General features: G+C 40.1%; 1 protein-coding gene across 1 annotated transcript; it reads right to left on the reverse strand.

Moving 5' to 3' along the window:
- LOC147607440 (uncharacterized) lies at positions 1 to 12,771 on the reverse strand. Its single transcript, XM_086790750.1, has 5 exons — positions 12,414 to 12,771; positions 11,615 to 12,311; positions 10,075 to 10,249; positions 9,874 to 9,990; positions 1 to 102 (listed from the first exon to the last, which is right to left on the reverse strand). Exons 1-5 carry the CDS (start codon positions 12,727 to 12,729, stop codon positions 1 to 3), a joined length of 1,407 nt encoding a protein of 468 aa, XP_086646876.1. The 5' UTR covers positions 12,730 to 12,771.
- Positions 12,772 to 17,162: the final 4,391 nt, after the last annotated feature.

Consider the following 17,162-nt stretch of genomic DNA (forward strand, 5'->3'; position numbering starts at 1 on the left):
TTATAGAAGTGCCGTTATTATGGAACCAAGTTCCAGTTCTTCTTTGTTTATAGGAGGAATGTGGAACACAAGGAATGATGAAGAGCCATTGTCAGGGACTACCTTAACACAAAAGGAATCCACGTGAGCATTCTTAGAACGTGCCCTCAACGTAGTGAGCATGCAGCCTCAAAGCCAAATTGGCAAAGGACAAGTTCCATTAACCCCATAGGGCTAGAGATCTCATATGCTAAAAAAGTGGGTTTCGCACAACCACCTTCTTACGTAGGGCTAGAGATCTCATATGCTAAAAAAGTGGGTTTTGCACAACCACCTTCTTACGTAGGGCTAGAGATCTCATATGCTAAAAAAGTGGGTTTCCCACAACCACCTTCTTACGTTCCACCACCACGAGAATACGCAAAAGACATGCTAAGGATGATGTTTGAAATGGGAAGGGGGGTTGTAACAAACGTAGCACACCAAGAGGCTCAGAGTTGGGCAAAACCAAGCCACTCCACATCTCAAGGATGATGACCAAATTTGATGAAATTGGAGATCCCATTCAGTACCTAGAGAAGTTTGATCGAATTTGCGAGGCCATGGGATGGATGCAAGTGGTTTAGATCACTAAACCCACTTAAAAAGGCTAGCTATGAGGTATCAAGACACACTTTTATTGTGGGATTCTCTCCTAGTGGAGCTAGCCACTCTCCCAATGGAGCTAGATAGCGTCATATTTTACAGATATATAAGCAAGGGGAAGGAGAAATAATGCAAGATTACATTTCTAGATCTTAGTATCTCCATATGAGATGCAATACTTATAGAAGACGAGGTGATTTGTCACTCATTGCGATCGACACAGTATTGGTCTTAAGAGCAAGAGGCTTTACGACAAGCTCTACCAGTCTAGGCACTACATCTTTGATGAGTGCTGCTGCTAGGCAATAGACCTGGTAGATAATTTGCAAGGCAAGGTTGTAGAAGTCATCCAAGAGATAGGGGATGTATCATCCAAAGCCTCATTGGCCAAGGGTGCCCAACTAGCACTAGCTAGAGTCCTAGTCAAAGACATGATCATGGACAAGTTGGTAGAGAATCTGCTCAATCGTACGCCATTGGAACCATGACATAGCTCATTATTAGTACCAAGGAAACCCAACCTGAGATCGAGCTACCCCAGGAGGGTGGAGCTTCTCTTGTGTGCAACGACAATACGGAGACTAATCTCTCACATACTCCATTGATGACACTTCCTACGAGGATTGAGGAATCCGAGCATTCACGAGGTAATTGACATACTGTGACGTCCATTGTAGGCAAAGCTATGCTATATTATTGGTTGCTTGGTTAAGCTCTTGGTGATGGTTTAGCAATTCCCTATGATATTGGTAGTGCACTTGCACCTTTTTCGTGGCATTAGGGACACCCATAATTGGTGTTGCTGTCGAGGAACAACTTCACCGCTTAGCCACCACCATTGCGTCTTGAATGCATGTGTGTTGTTTCAGTTTTAAACATAGTAACGACGTTATGCTAACAAGGAAAGATTAGAGTAGGAAAACCAATTCTGTTTGTAGATTGTTATGCATTTTATGCTTGTTTTTGCATTCTGTATGATTCTTGCAATTGTTACTTTGCTTCTTGTTACCCTCAATCCCCTAATTCTTCCACCATTTTTGTACTTTCTATGATTTCTACATTTTTTGGTTTTTCTGTGAAGTTTTTTAATTTTTAATTTTTGAAAGTAGGAATTGGGTCTCAAAATTAATTTGATTTGGGTAGTTAGACCCCAAAATTGAAATATGGGCATAGGGTAAACCATAGTTTAGACCTGTTACATGGCTAATGTTGGACTCTTGCAAACATTCAGATTTGAGTGGGTGGATTAAAGAGAAATTAATTTCTACGTGAACTTGGTTTTTGCCATTAGGCTTAATCCAATGACTAATCCCATTGAATTCGATCCATTAGTTATGGAGGTGTCCCTTGGGTTGGGTAACGCAGTAAATGGACCTAGCTGTACTCTCACCAAACATGGCATTAGGACTAAAAACATTTAAAAAAGGGCCACATTTTAATCACTTGTACTGGATTTAGATTAAGCTTTGAACCAATAGAAATATGACATTCAACCATAAATATGACATTGGGTGTCATATCCACTTTTTACTAACTTCACTAGTTTTGGCTATTTTAGTGGATTATCACCACTTTAATGTGATACAGTGCGGCTATTTCAACGTCACTTTAGTGGGTTCCAACTTCAAGGGCCTGTCCTCACGTGCCAAATGTCAGTACTTCAAATAGTAAAAATTTGAAATTTAGGTTTCTCCCAAAAGGAGTAAATGCATTTGAATTCCCTAATCTACCATGATTGTACCTCTTTCTAGTCGTCTTTTTGTATCATCCTCTCCTCTATTTATCATCTAACAATGTCGAGACAATAGTCTAACCCAAGGCGCACTCCTAATGCCATTTCATCATGTATTCTTCATAATGTTAAAGAAGATTAGGGTGTGTGGAATGGCATAAACTTCAAATTAAATGATTGCGTGACTATGCAACCATCATGCAAAGGTCCTCATAGGATAAAAAGGCAAAGAAGAGGCTTAGTACAATACCATCATGCAAAGGTCCTCATAGGATAAAAAGGCAAAGAAGAGGCTTAGTACAATACCATTCAAAGGGACGTATCTTGGAATTCAAGATAGCAAAAGATGGATGGAAGGCAAAGGTGCAACATGTGTACATGACAAGAGAGATGCACATGCATCCTTCTACTCCAGCATCTGCATTGCAAGCTCATTGTAAGATATTTTCTTGCTAATTTTACTTATGTTCTTTATGATTCTATGGCTTATTCACATGTGTTGTGTATGTGATAGATGCATATCCATCAACAAGCATTGAGTGGCAACCTATGGAGTCATTCATCGAGACTTTCGAAGCCATGCATGTTGATCTGGGAAAAGTATTATTTTATGATCAACCATCTGCGTTTTTCATTGATAAACAAATATTTTTATACAACTCTAAGTATATTGTCCCTACAAGACCAGAAGCTTATGGAAGATGGAGAGTTTGGCTATACAAAGCCTAACTTCATTAGATTGGGACTTTCCAGACAAAGGTACTCTAGTAGCATTTAAATCCAAGATTGTCTTGGATAGTCAGAAGTCTATGAAAGCAGGAAGGATTTCTAAGAGGATTAGGCTATCATGGTTTATACCTCTTCATTTATTTGTGGGATGTTTTCGAGAAGCAAACATGAAGAGGACAAAAGCAATGTGGCTATCTACACATATGTTTGAGTCTGACTTGGATATTGCAGTTGGAGCAGAATGGAAAGCAAATGAAGGTATCCATAGGGGTGATATTATAAAATGTAATGCTTGCATTGAATATGTGGTGATGGCATACATCTCTTGACAACCCCTGTACATTAGCTTAGAGTATAAATGATAGAAAAAGAGTAGAGTGACTTGGCATTAGGAACTCAATGGAGTCTTCTTGGGCCCTTTAATTTGGACGTTTAGTGAAATGCTTAAAATGCTAATCCATCTTTGACCAAGCCTAGAAGCCTAGTCCTAAAAGCATATATTTGATTTTTCACAAAAACAAAAAAAATAAAAAAAAGGAGATATTCTTAGATCTGGCCACCTAGGTGACTTTAAAGCTTTGTAATGGGCTGTCAGTCAGTAATCATAGCCTGCAGTAACCTTTTCAAACTCCAAACATTCCAAAAATTCGTCACTTTCTTCCCCCCTTTTTTGTGTGTACACCAGATCTCTTTCTCTCTCTAAATCTTCTCTCTAAAACGCCCTGCACTCCTTCTCCATGGAAAAAAGCGTCTTTCTCTACTCCAAAAGCCATAGCTAACAGATCTGTACTCCTAAATGAGCCTTCTCTCTCCAAACCCACAGTAGTAGCCATGGCTTGCAGGGAAGAAGCTTACCATGAGCATTCTCTCTACAGTACTTGGTCCTCTCTCCATAGCTAGCAGGTCTGTACTCCTAAGTGAGCCTTCTCTCTCCAAACCCACAGTAGTAGCCATGGCTTGCAAGGAAGAAGCTTACCAGGAGCATTCTTTCTACAATACTTGGTTCTCTCTCCAAACCCACAGTAGTAGCACAGAAGAACCTTTTCATGAAGTATTCTCTCTCTATATTGCTTAGCAGCCATAGCTTGCACTAAAGAAGCTTCCCATGATGCATTGTCTCCTTTGCATTTTCGTCTCACCATTGCCAACCCTCTCTATGTTTCTTTGGCTCCCTTTCTGGCTTCTTTCTCTATCCACAATGCAGCTCTAGAGAAGCAACCCTCATCTCCATTCTTCCCATTATTTTTTGATACCATATCCTGCTCCTTCCACTCCTATTCAACCCAAGCTTACAAGCCTACTTTCTTGTAGATGGCACTACAAGACATCACCAATAAGCCTTCTAAGATCCGCCTTCAGGTTGATTTGGAGACAGAATACGCAACCCTACGCAGTAGGCATGTTGCACCCAATATTTCATACGATCAGCTTCGAATGCAAGGAGCAAAGGCCATTGATCTTTGGATTGATGGAAATCTTTATCCACCAGATCCAATATCTGGTGCCCCTCCACCATTCAAAAGCATTACAAGTTTTCTTATGTTTGTTGGTGATGGTTTCAATGGGCTTCTTGGCTATTGTAGGAGATTACACATGTTGTGGCTAGATGAGGCAGCTGAAAAGAGGCAAACACAATTTGTCTTCGACCAGCTTCAAGCGGCATCGACTAAGCAGATCAATGGTTTGATGCAGAGGATTAAAGAGCTCTCAGAGGAGCTTGAGGTGCAGAAGAATAATCTAGCGGATCGTGTGCGCACAATAAATCAATTTACCGATAATTATGTTCGTCTTCAACACTCCACTCGTAATCTTCGGCGTCGTGTTCACCATTTCACTCATCTTCCCATGGGATATCACGCAAGGCAAAGAAAACGTAAAGCTGTTGGGTTGCTTTCAAAGACAGCAGGCGCATGCAAGAGGCGTAAACAAACAACCAGGTAAAAATTTTTGTAGGAATTATAGCAGCTTTGAGAAGCAATTAATGAATAAAGCATCTCTCATGGTTGACCATTGTGATTGTAGGGCTTGTGCAACAGCTATACTAGGATGTAACAACGCTGAGGACAATGTTAATGCCTCCCTTCTTCAGCATGTCCTTCAGGAGAAGGATATTATGGAAATGATAACAGGTTCTGGTAATGATAAGCTGCGGGAGACCCTTCGTCAACATTTCTTGAAGGAAATCAAAGAAATTGTCACCCCCAAAGAGATGCTTGATATATGTGACTCAGCAGGTATTAGCCAGAAAGGTTACAGAGCAATGTACAGGTCAATCACTTTAGGGTTGCGAGCAAAGGGAGTTACGCAATCCTTGCTTCCAACACTTTATAGCTTACAGATGGCAAAGAAGTGTGCTAATGGTGATATTGCATCCATGTTCGAGGGTGGGTACAAGTGGGTGGAGGATATTATGCCAATGCCAACAATCAAACCCTTTGAATACAATGCATATAACAATGTCTACATTGACATGGAAGTGCTACAAAAAGCAATGATTCAGTACTATGGCCTCACACTTGAAGAGACAGGTGGAAATGCCGTGTTTGTCTTGAAGCTGGATGAATGTCAAGTGGTTAAAGGTCAAAGATTGGAGCGTGTTAGTTTAACCTTGATGAGCCGAGCACTTAGAGGAAGGCCTTTAGAGATCCAAGAGTTGGATGCAACTGAAGACAGCAACAATAGGGGTCAAGGGCATAAGCAAGACTACTACGGCATTCAATCAGAGAAGAACATCTGGTGGCAAGCAGCATGGGTCCTCCCAAAAGAGAACCATGATACCTTGAGGTGGTATTTTGAACGGTCTGGCATTCAACATGTCGTCTCTTGTCAGGTCAATGGTCAGAAGCTTGATGTTCCCGGAATAGGCTGCTTTAACGTTGAATGGCACTTGGGTGGCGATCTAAAAACCTTAAAGTGTATGTTGGGTTGTAAAACAGGTGCGAATACTATATTCTCATGTGTTTACTGTTGTCATTCCAAGACAGCAGTAGACTCAAGAGTAAAAGGGAAACAACCTAGCAAAGGCAAAAGTCAAAAACAGGTGGGTGCAAAAAAAGCAATCGTTTTTTATGCTGAACAGAGGAAAGGATCAAAGGTATGGCATAATGGCATATTAAGTTGTGACCAGAGCAAGCCACCTAGTCGTGACCAGGAGGACAATGCTTGGAACCCAATCTTGGAAATTCCACTATGTCAAGTGCATGTGTGCACATTACATGCAAGACTGAGGATTTTGGATAAGCTATTGATGCTCCACATAAACTATGTCTGGAACATGGAGCCCGAAGATCGACGAGAAGAGTCAATACGTGCACTAGAGGGTGTACTTTCCTCTATGGGATTACATGCTGGAGCAGTGGTCTTGACAAAGGACAGAAAATCAAACCCTACACAAGACAACCCTAATAAAATTTGCATGGGTGGATCAAAGGCAAGACACTTGCTATCAAACCACTTGGGTTCTCATAGCCACACTGACTTTGAAATTTGGAAGAAGATATGTGATGTCACAACATATCGAGGAAATGATGCCAGGCTTGGCCTAAAACGTGCACATGTATGGGAGGTGTGTAATAAAATGGTCGATCTTCTAGAGCGACCTCACCTGGATGACCATGGTATTGAGGCACTTAAACAAGCCACTTGTAGATTCACAGACGAAATGGTCGAGGCATGGGGAGAAACACACATTACTCACTACATGGTAATGTTGTATTTATTGTGTCCTTGTAGTATGTTCTTCATACTGTTTGTTGACTTTTTGTAATTTTCTATGCAGCATATATTGTATGCACATGGGCCATACTTTCTCGATAGATATGGCTCTTTAGCACTTTGGAGCAATCAAGGCATGGAGAAATCACATTACCAAGCAAAGGCCGTGTATTTTAAGGGCACTCGCCATGGTGGTGGCAAAGTCAAGAGTAATGCACTCCATGAAATGTTCAACTGGTTCTATCGCGTTCTGGTTGGCAAAAAAAGGCAGAAAAGTCGCGGTAATTTGTCTCTTAGGCGTCAAATAATGAAAACTGTTAATGCAAGAAGAACTGAAGGATACAACAGATCAAATGCTAGGGAGAGACTACGGCAGTGGGTAGCAAGCAAGCGTCGGTGTGGTTCCTCATGGGCTTAAACTCTCTGATTATAATCTTTTTGTGTTTTTAAATTTTCTAAAAGTTTTAAAAAATTATATTTATAGACATATTTAAGTCATTTTTCATTTATAGAAACCACATTTCAATTTCTTCTTTGTGCTCTACTCTCTCTTGCCCTCCCACTATCTCTTGCACTCGTAAATACCTAGGCCATGCCAGAAGAACAGGAGCAAGACTTGCGGTTTTTCGATCAACTCGGCCCACTACCTGCTACAGCAAAAAGGACAAGTCTACCTATCGTAACAGAGCAAGAGGCAAAGGAGATGAGAGAAGAAGAGCGCAGGAAGGAGGCCGAAGAAGCACAACGCAGGAAGGAAGCTGAAGAAGCAGGGCCTAGTAGAGAAGCAGAAGAAGAGCGGCGTCGAAAAGAAGCCGAGGAAGGTCAGGGGCAGCCACCGGAGATTGTTATTGAGGCCGACACCCTAGAACAGCTAGAGGTTATCTTACAGAACAGGGAGGTCGAGCTCTTGTCCTACGGCATCACGAAAGATACCATTGACAAAGAGTTTGCTCTTGTGAGGGCAGCTTGGGAGACAGAAATGCAAAAGAGACAGCAGCCCAAAGAGGACGCAAGGAGGGCAAGCCAAGCACAGCCACAGGCAGCCACAACATCCAGGCGGCCAGTCAAGAAGTGTGGTAAAAGAATGGAGGGCAAGTTTCGGGACCAACAAGAAGAGGAAGAGCGTGCACAAAAGAAAAAGAAGTTCAGGTCTGAACGACCACCGTGGGAGAATCAAAGACCACCACCGCCTCCACCAGTTACAAAGAAGAAGAGAAAATGGAGGCCAGGGACAGTCGCGCTACGAGAGATTAGGAAATATTAGAAAAGCACAGATCTTCTCATCCCCAAGGCACCATTCTCTCGACTGGTGAGAGAAACAATGGAAAAATATTCTGACAGGGTTGACCGCATACAGAGCACAGCTCTTGAAGCTCTTCAAGAAGCTGCTGAAGATATTGTAGTTTCTGTTTTTGAAGACTCAGTGCTGGCTATGGTACATGCAAAGAGAGTTACTTTGAAGCCTGTAGATATGTCCCTAGCTCTACGTCTACGTTTAGAGCGTAGCCTTCTACCTCAATAGGCTAACCCATTTTGTAATTCTCCCTACAAAATTTTGTAATGTTCCCAGATTCCTTTGTAGCTTTTTCAGACATTAATGAAAACTTTGTGAGTTGTGTTACATTCTTTGTTGAGTCCATTTTTTTTGTATGCTCAGTGCCAATGAACATTTCATTTAAAAATTATAAAAGCACTACACACAGGAAATAACACACACAAACACACACACACACACACACATATATATATATACACACACAAACATATATACACACATATATATACATATATAAATATATATACATATGCACACATATATATATATATATATGTACACACACACACATATATATGAATATTTATATATACAAAAAATGTAGATCCTATAAAGTCAACTAGAGAAACTTACAGAGTGCCTTATGAGCCTCAAGGCAAAAAAAATGAAAAAAAATAAAAAAAAAATGCCATGTGCGCTACGGCGCGTTAATCTCTAGTTTGACCAGGTCAAAATGGAGATTTACGCGCCGTAGCGCACATGGCATTTTTTTATTTACTTTTTGATATCTATGGTCTGGTGAGGCTCATATGACCATTATAAATGCACCAAGAGACCCTTATAGAGTGCCTTATGAGCCTCAAGGCCAAAAAAATAAAAAAAATAAAAAAAATTTTCCATGTGCGCTACGGCGCGTTAATCGGCACTTTGACCAGGTCAAAATGTCGATTTACGCGCCATAGCGCACATGGTATTTTTTTAATTTTTTTTTGATATCACATGGTCTGGTGAGGCTCGTAAGACCCTTTAGGTGCCCTAACAGCCCTAAAATCTTATATATTTATATAAAATATTATATATATGTATATATATATCTGATAATAGCCTTAAAATCTTATAATATCTTATGTCTTATATATATATATATCCTATACATCTTTTATATATATATATGTATATATATATCATTCAATAGCCCCAGAGTCTTATATATATATAGGTACACACACACACACACATATATATATATGTATATATATACATATATGTACATATATATATACATATATGTGAGTGTGTTTACATCTATAAATACAATATTTTTTCATACCGCTCTAACCCAATCTTGATTACTTTTTTTAATCACGATCACAATTAAAAAAAATCCTAAACAATTTTTTCTATGAACACATGAACAAAATCTTAAAATTGCCAGGAAAAATCACAACTTACAATGCACAACAAAAAAATTTTATTAAACTTGGAAGAGAAGTTTGCATTACATCTTTTTAATAAGCTCTTGGAAGAGCTCAGGAGAGAGAGTTCTAGAGGCTGGTTTCTGGCCTAAGCTTTGGAATACATCACTCGGCTCATTGATTCCTTGAGCCTGAGAAAGGGCACAATGGCCTAAAACTGAGCCAGGATGGTTGCCCGTGAAGCAATACAAGGCAGCTTCCCTAGCTACCAAAATACATTTATTTATGTTCGAGGCTAAGGGGTTCTCCGACAAGACTGCACTAAGTGCTTTACATTTTAGGAGCTCGGCATAGGCGATCTCTGCATATTCTAAATGAAAAACCCGCACTATGTCGTCCCTGAGGGCAGGTATGTAGTGCCAAAGGGATGCATCTCGACCCTCTGACTTTGGCCGCGTTCCTCCTACGCGCATAGCAAACTTGTCCACTTCAAAAGCAGTCTGTCAACATGTCAATATAGAAGTTAGGAAGCGTGAAATGATACAAAAAATAATTTGCTTTACAACTAAGAATTAAGGACATACCTCAGTTGCATCGTCACTTGCAACTAGTTGCTCATTCGTCAGGTTTATGCTTCCTTGGTCTTGAGCATCGCCAGCAACCAAGGGCATGTGTGGTTCAAAGGCAGCTACGCTCTCATAGAATTGCACTTCTTGCTTTATTTCAACGAGCGCTTTGGCCACTACAACTTCCAAGGTACTGCTACCAATATCATATGCAAGCGCTTTTGTGAGGTTGTCATCTTCAAAAGAAATTTTCACTTTTCCTTTGTCTTGACCCCCAGCATTCACGACAATAATAGAAAGTGCCTCATCCTCACGAAACTCGAGTGTCTTGGCAATGTCATCCAAAAACAAAAACTCTTTCCCATCAATAATGATTGGATGCAAAGACATGATAACAAGGTCTGGGACCTCCTCGAGTACTTCATCGCCCTCTAGAACTAGGTCCGGAACCTCCTCCGGGACATTATCTTGTAGAGCCACCAATGCCATTGAGGCCTCCCATTGTTCTGTAACATTCTCTTCCTCAGCATGGGCCTCTTGGACCTGCTCCATTAGCTTTACTTTGCCCTTTTCTTTTTCCTTGCCACTTTCTTTCGCCACACCCTCTTGTAACAAAAGGACCAAAACCATGTCCCAGCTTAGGAAAGAAGTGCCGATGTTGCCCATCTGTAGTTCCAGGAGTAAGTCTTCCTCCTCATTTCTGTAGTCCTTTTCTGTGAGGGATTTTAAAAACCTGGATAGGCGAAATCTAAAATTCTTGTCTTCCCTGAATATGTACCTGATGAGGTCAACTGGAACCCATAAGCCCTCATCACCCTCAAACATGATGGAGTACGTGCTGATGTGTTCATCCATATACTGAATGACATCTGTAAAAGCATCCGCGTGTAGATGCATTGTTGCACGTACATCAATTGCTCCCTCAAACATAGGGACGATCTCATCAACCCTATGAAGTAACTCAAGCTTTCCTAGCTGTGCAATAAGTGCATCAAGTAGAGGTGCCATGCTATGAGTGATTGGAGGAAATAGAGAGTGTGCGATACAGAAAGGTGTGCGAAATTGAGAGCAAGTGTTAGGAGAGAACGATAATTGTCAATTGATGTAAATGAGTAAAGTATCGTTTATAAATGGGTGACCTTGTTATAAAATTTTTAAAAACTTTTAAAATTTGTAAGTACCAAAAAATTTTTAAAAAATGGTATGCGAAAGCAAGAACGTATCCTTCCATCGCAAGGTCATTTCCAATTTACTAGTGGCTCACGCCACAGATGCTTCTGTGACCAACCTTACACTATCACAAAAAAATAAAACTGCACAAGACAATTGAAAAACCTTAATAAGACAGTGAGGCAAAAAAATTGAAATTGTATTTACTTCAATTCAAGATTACATATCCAGTGGTTATCTGATAGCTACACAGCCAGGGAAAGTAATTTCTCTACAAAGAAAAGATCGTTCCTGCCTTTTGCGCACTACTCTACCATTGATTATCAAAGCAAAATCACCACTGAGTGAGAATCGAAGAACTAAGTAGTCACGTAAGTTGGCAAGGGACCAGTCATCATTCACAGTAACATCTTCTACATCCCCACCTTGCATGGATATATGTAGCACACCCTGTTCTGTAGAGGTTGTGTCGGAGTCTAACGCCTCCCATTCTCCATTTGTAAGCTTCCATCGCCTGTAAGGAAACGCAATGGACAACTGTTGCTTGGCAATATGATAGCGCATCACAACCTTCTCAACAATTACTCCGCATCTGATGGTGTCTCCATTGTGTTGAACAACTTTTTTATCCCATGCAGGTGATAAGAAACAAGTCAGAGCTCTCTCCCCCTTTGCAATCCATAAAGTTGGGGTACGATGTGTGTCACTTGTACGGAACAGGTACACAAAGAGGTGTAGAGGTATGAAGCAGGTTATGGTTGCTTTGTGAGATCCATATGTGCACTTCATAGCATTTTGCACCTTGCTTTCGATCTGCAAACAAGCCATGGCCACTGAAGCATTGTCTGGAATTGGCCATTCAATAGATGTGAGAGTTGGCGTAGGTTTTGGAACTAATTTTCCAGTACCATTTGCTGTCGTGGGAACCACATATGTATCCTCATAGAAGAAGATGTTTCGTGCAAGAAGTTGTGCAGCTGGACACCCTCCAAAGATTAAACTACCAAGCTCCACATGGTATGCTTCAAAGGTTCCTGAAATTGCCTCCATAGGCTCCCATTCACTATAGTTTGAGGGAAAAATATCTACGCACAGGAACCCAAGAACAATCAAAGCAGTGCTCAGTATACCATTATTAGCACACAATTGATTTAAAAACAAGAATATAAAGTGGTGAAATAACTTACAATTTGCAGGAAATCGTTGACGTTGGTCATGGTCTGCTAGTTTCAGCTCTGTTGCCTTGTAAACATGTTGGACCTTGGCTAGCTTTTTTCCATCACGATTTTGTTTGAGCTCCAATATCCGCCCTTTCCAATGGTGACTTTGTATATCAACGTATCGCTTTGACACCTTGTGGCTTCCTCTTGTACTAGGCTGCATCGTAATCCAGTTCCACTTCTCGTACTGTTTGATGTTCCAGTGCCCATCCTCATCTTGACCACTGCTACAAGAGAGAGATTGAATACTGATCGGAGGCCTTCGAGCTCTAGAAGAAGACATCAGATGTATATATTAGAGAGATTATAAACCTTGATGGCAAAGAAAAATAGAATGGTGAGAAAAAAACTTAGACTAGGGAGATGTAAAAAAGAGAAGGAGTTGTAGAGCAAGTTCCAAGGGCTTGGCTGTGCTATTACTGCACTTTGAAAGAGGATATTGGAGGGGATGAGAGGAGACAATGAGTAAGATTATGAGAGCCAAAGCATTTGCAACTCAAGCTTCCATAGCTTGGCTCCACTGTTACACTCTGTAAAAGGAGGTTGGACAAGGTAGAAGGATGTAAGTGAGGATCAAACTTCCCTAGCTTCTGAGAGGAGGTTGCAGATCAAGCTTCCATAGCTAAGCTCTGCTGTTCCACTCTGTAAAAGGAGGTTGGACAAGGAAGATGGATGAAGTAAGGAAATGTAAGTGAGGATCAAACTTCTATAGCCTCTGAGAGGAGGTTGCAGATCAAGCTTCCATAGCTAAGCTCTGCTGTTACACTCTGTAAAAGGAGGTTGGACAAGGAAGAAGGATGAAGGAAGGAAATGTAAGTGAGGATCAAGCTTCCATAGCTTCTAAGAGGAGGTTGCAGATCAGAGGATCAAGCTTCCATAGCTTCTAAGAGGAGGTTGTAGATCAAGCTTCCATAGCTATAGATCTGGGTTTCTGAGTGAAGAGAGAGGTAGATCAAGAGGTAGATAGCTAAAAGAAGTAGTCTAGAGAGTGAAAAACGCCTTGCTATGAGAAAGGGGGAAGAGAGAGCGTTTTGGAGGGAACGTGGGAGAGAGGGATAGTGGAAAGTGAAGGGGAATGTGCATTGAATGCATGGGAACTCGTTTTTGGGCCTCTATCACTTTGGAGGCCTTAGTTAATGATGGCTGCAGGCTGCTGACAGGCTGCAGCTATCCTTTTCTATATAAAATAGGGGAAAAATGCATATACGTTTTGGATTTTTGAGTTTTAGTTGATTTTGAAAATTTAAAAAGAGCCTATTTAGCCTATTATTCTAAGTTTGACCACTACCTTCTAGGCTCTTACAAACCATTGGTGTCAGTCCACATGTAATCTCCCTATTTGTCTATTTCTTAATCACCTCCATTAGGCAATGGCAAATTAAAGGGCCCAAAAAGACTCCATTGAGTTCCTAATGGATGCCATTGGATTCAGAGGAAAAATTAGTGCAGTATGACCTAACAATCAACTTGAGTGATGATGACAATAGAGTTGTCCCTATAAATACAAAATGGACAATGAGGGATGTGCGTACGTCCTTGGAATTTCTATTAGATGCTATACTATCAGACTAAAAATTTAAGGTAGATGGTATTATGGTGGGAGGAAGATCTGAAAATACTTTTAGTTGCATGAGATGTTTGTCCCCTGTAATCCTTAGGTTTTCTTAATACAATATAATTTTGCATCCATCTACCCGTCTTATCGGTTCATTTTGTAAAATAGCTATTCAACATTATTAAGAAGATGAATAATATAAAATGAGAAACAATATATTTATTACAATGGTAGTATCTATACAAATTGGTTCATTACAATGTATGAGAACAGAAAACTATCTACTTTGGAGGGTCAATGTCCATAGAAGCCTTGGCCTCTTTGCCTTCCTTGGTTGGCTTAGACTCCGGTTTCTCAAACGTTTTCTTTGACTTGGCATCTTTTTCCTTAGATTCTTTTTGTTTTCGAGAAGCCTTTCCCTTCTATGCGTCTGTTGTTTTCTTCTTCCCGAATTTCAACGGAGACATCATAGGTCCTTTCCTTTTCGATGGCTTCTTTGCCATCATAGGTGGGTTTGATGGTGGTAGTAGTGGTGGTGAATCTGGATCTAGGGGAAGATTCACACAACTGTTGAGCATTAATCGGATTGCCTTCGCTCTCACCCCCACCAAATCTATGTGTCTCTATAACACAAATTTGTGAATTGCAAACAATCATGACCAAAACCTTAGTATATATTAGAATATAAAAGTTTAAAGAAAATATTTAAATTTTTTAAAACAAAAATACTCACAGCTACTCTTTTTTATATGTTTACTGCTGGAAATTTTGATTGCATATATCTCCATGTGTTTGTGACCACTCTCCTTCCACATATGAGCTTCCATCAATTTGTAATGGAACCTATAGCAATGATAGTCCTTGTTTAGACTTTAAACTAAAGCTTTATTACAAACTTAAAAGTTATCATTTATGTTATGATAACTTACATGCATAATGAAAAACTGATGTGGAGTTTTATTTTCGCGAAGTGGAGGATGGAGTGTTCCTAATGTGCTTATTATGCGTTTAGATGCTCCACAAAATAAAAAACCGCATAAATTATTCAATTTAATACACATCGAATCTTAAACACAATCTCTATTAAAATTAAAAGCTTACAATTTGGCTTCTCCATGCATACCAAGCATAGAATTCAAGAAAAATATCTTTTTTTCTTGATATCAATTATAATTACACTCCAATGGCTCCTACAAAATAAAGAAAAGCAAAACAATTGATAGAAATGTATAAAAAGACATAAAACAAAGTAAAACATATTTAAAATAAAACATTAACTTTTCATTATAAGGTACAATTACATATTGCACCTTTTCAATGTTGCATCTCCTCAACCATTCTTCCAACCTTGCAAAATTTGGTGCTTGTTTCTCTTACATAAAGTGAGACTATGGGGTTTAGCAAAAAGATAGTAAAATAGGCCTCTGGGGGTAGGGTGGATAAAAGAAGCCTATCAAAAACAAACAAGAGGATAAATTAGGTAGTTATCTTGAAAAAACAAATCAATAGATAAATTTTCAAAAACAATAGCTTACATACTTGAGAGATATCAAGATCACAACATCATTTATTTCTCGATTTCTCTCTGACAGCATATACATGTCTAAAGGTGCTATATCAAGATATTCTGCACCATCAACAAAATCCTTCACATGAACAATAAGTTGTCCACGTACATTCCTTAAATCTTGTAGATTTTTCTCTTCAAGGTCTGTCAACTCATCTCCCATTATTCTTTCTTTATCAACCCTCCTTTCTTCCTCAACAACCATCTGTTCTTTGCCCTTCTCATTCTTTATTTCATCTCTGCAGCCCTATTATCCCTATCATGGGTAACATCCTCAATCTTAATACCTGCATCCTTAGGTTTTCTAGCTAGTGGAACATTCAAAATATTGAATGCCATGGGGTCACTCAATGGTATAGGATGCAATAACTTCTCAAATCTATATCTTATTAGCCTACAGGTGTACATGTCTTTGTCCATGAGAGTGACCCTATGCACATGGGTAGAACAAATGTAACTATCAATAAAAAAGTCTATAATGAAATTCTTTGCTGCTTCTTGAACGGCACATATTGCATTGCTAGCCCATCTCATCCCAAGCTTCCATTCATCACAAATCTGTCTCACAACTCTCATGAAGGTAAGCTTAGGTATGAGTAACTCAACATGTTTTTGATCCTTCCTTATCTCTCTCAGGGCATTCAAATGCTGATTGATTCTCTTTTTCAACTTTTGCTTTGACAATACGCTTCACTTGTTTGCTGCTTTCTTTGCCAACCCCTGAACTTGGTACAACCCTCCTTGCCGTTAAAATGATATATACTACATATTATATGTACATACAATTCATGATACATATATGGTGGAACATGATAAAGTACAACAATTCATATGTACATGCAATTTATGGAGACCTCTGGGAGAAAAGAGAATTTTACACGAAATTCAACTGCTTAAAAATAGGTGCGGGTTGGTGTGGGAGGCTAAAGCAACAATGGAAAGACAACGTGATATAGGATAACGTGTGTAACTTGATCATCCTAATCGCGCCATCTTTCCTCAATTGTTCCTGAGCAACTGGCTGCCGTTTCACTCATACATATGCTACTGTTACTTCAAATGCTACCCTCCCCAACGCGAAAGCTTCCATTGAAAAACACTCTTGACAAGATGGCTGCGAGCCTGCTTCAAATAGTAGTAGGGGAGTGTCTGGTGAAGGCTCTCCTCTCAGCACGATGGCATAGCCCGGGTCTTGCCATTTGGCTTGAGCTTGTGCCATAGTCATAACATGTGGCTAGAGGGAGAGAACAAGCAGTGGTGTACGAGACATAACCTAGAATGGAACGAGGGCGCGATAAACGGTATCGTGTGTGCTACCGGATTATCATATCCGTGCCGTCTTTCCCACTACGTTGGTGAGCTATTAGTATATACATGCTAACACTGGATGTGCTTCTTCTAACCCTACCCCACAAACGTGGCCAGAACCTTGCATATGCTTACACATGTCATCGTCGGCAGTCCCCCTGACCTCAAATGAGGATTAGCATGAGCAAAGCATAACTTGGAAAGACAACGTGAAGGTAGCAATCTGGTGTCAAAAGATCAATGATATCGTGCTGTCTTTTCTAGTCTGGCAAATGGGAAATCTCAC

This window comes from Cibotium barometz, chromosome 55 (genome assembly GCF_041138505.1).
Source record: "Cibotium barometz isolate CiBa-2024 chromosome 55, ASM4113850v1, whole genome shotgun sequence".
NCBI lineage: Eukaryota > Viridiplantae > Streptophyta > Polypodiopsida > Cyatheales > Cibotiaceae > Cibotium > Cibotium barometz.

Coding starts and splice junctions, on each gene's coding strand:
- LOC147607440 (XM_086790750.1), bottom strand. CDS start 12,729: ATGTCTTCTTCTAGAGCTCGAAGGCCTCCGATCAGTATTCAATCTCTC. Junction 10,250..11,614: donor GTTACTGTGAATGATGACTG/GTCCCTTGCCAA, acceptor TATTGGTAGCAG/TACCTTGGAAGTTGTAGTGG. Junction 103..9,873: donor TCAGGGACGACATAGTGCGG/GTTTTTCATTTA, acceptor TTTTGTGTTAAG/GTAGTCCCTGACAATGGCTC.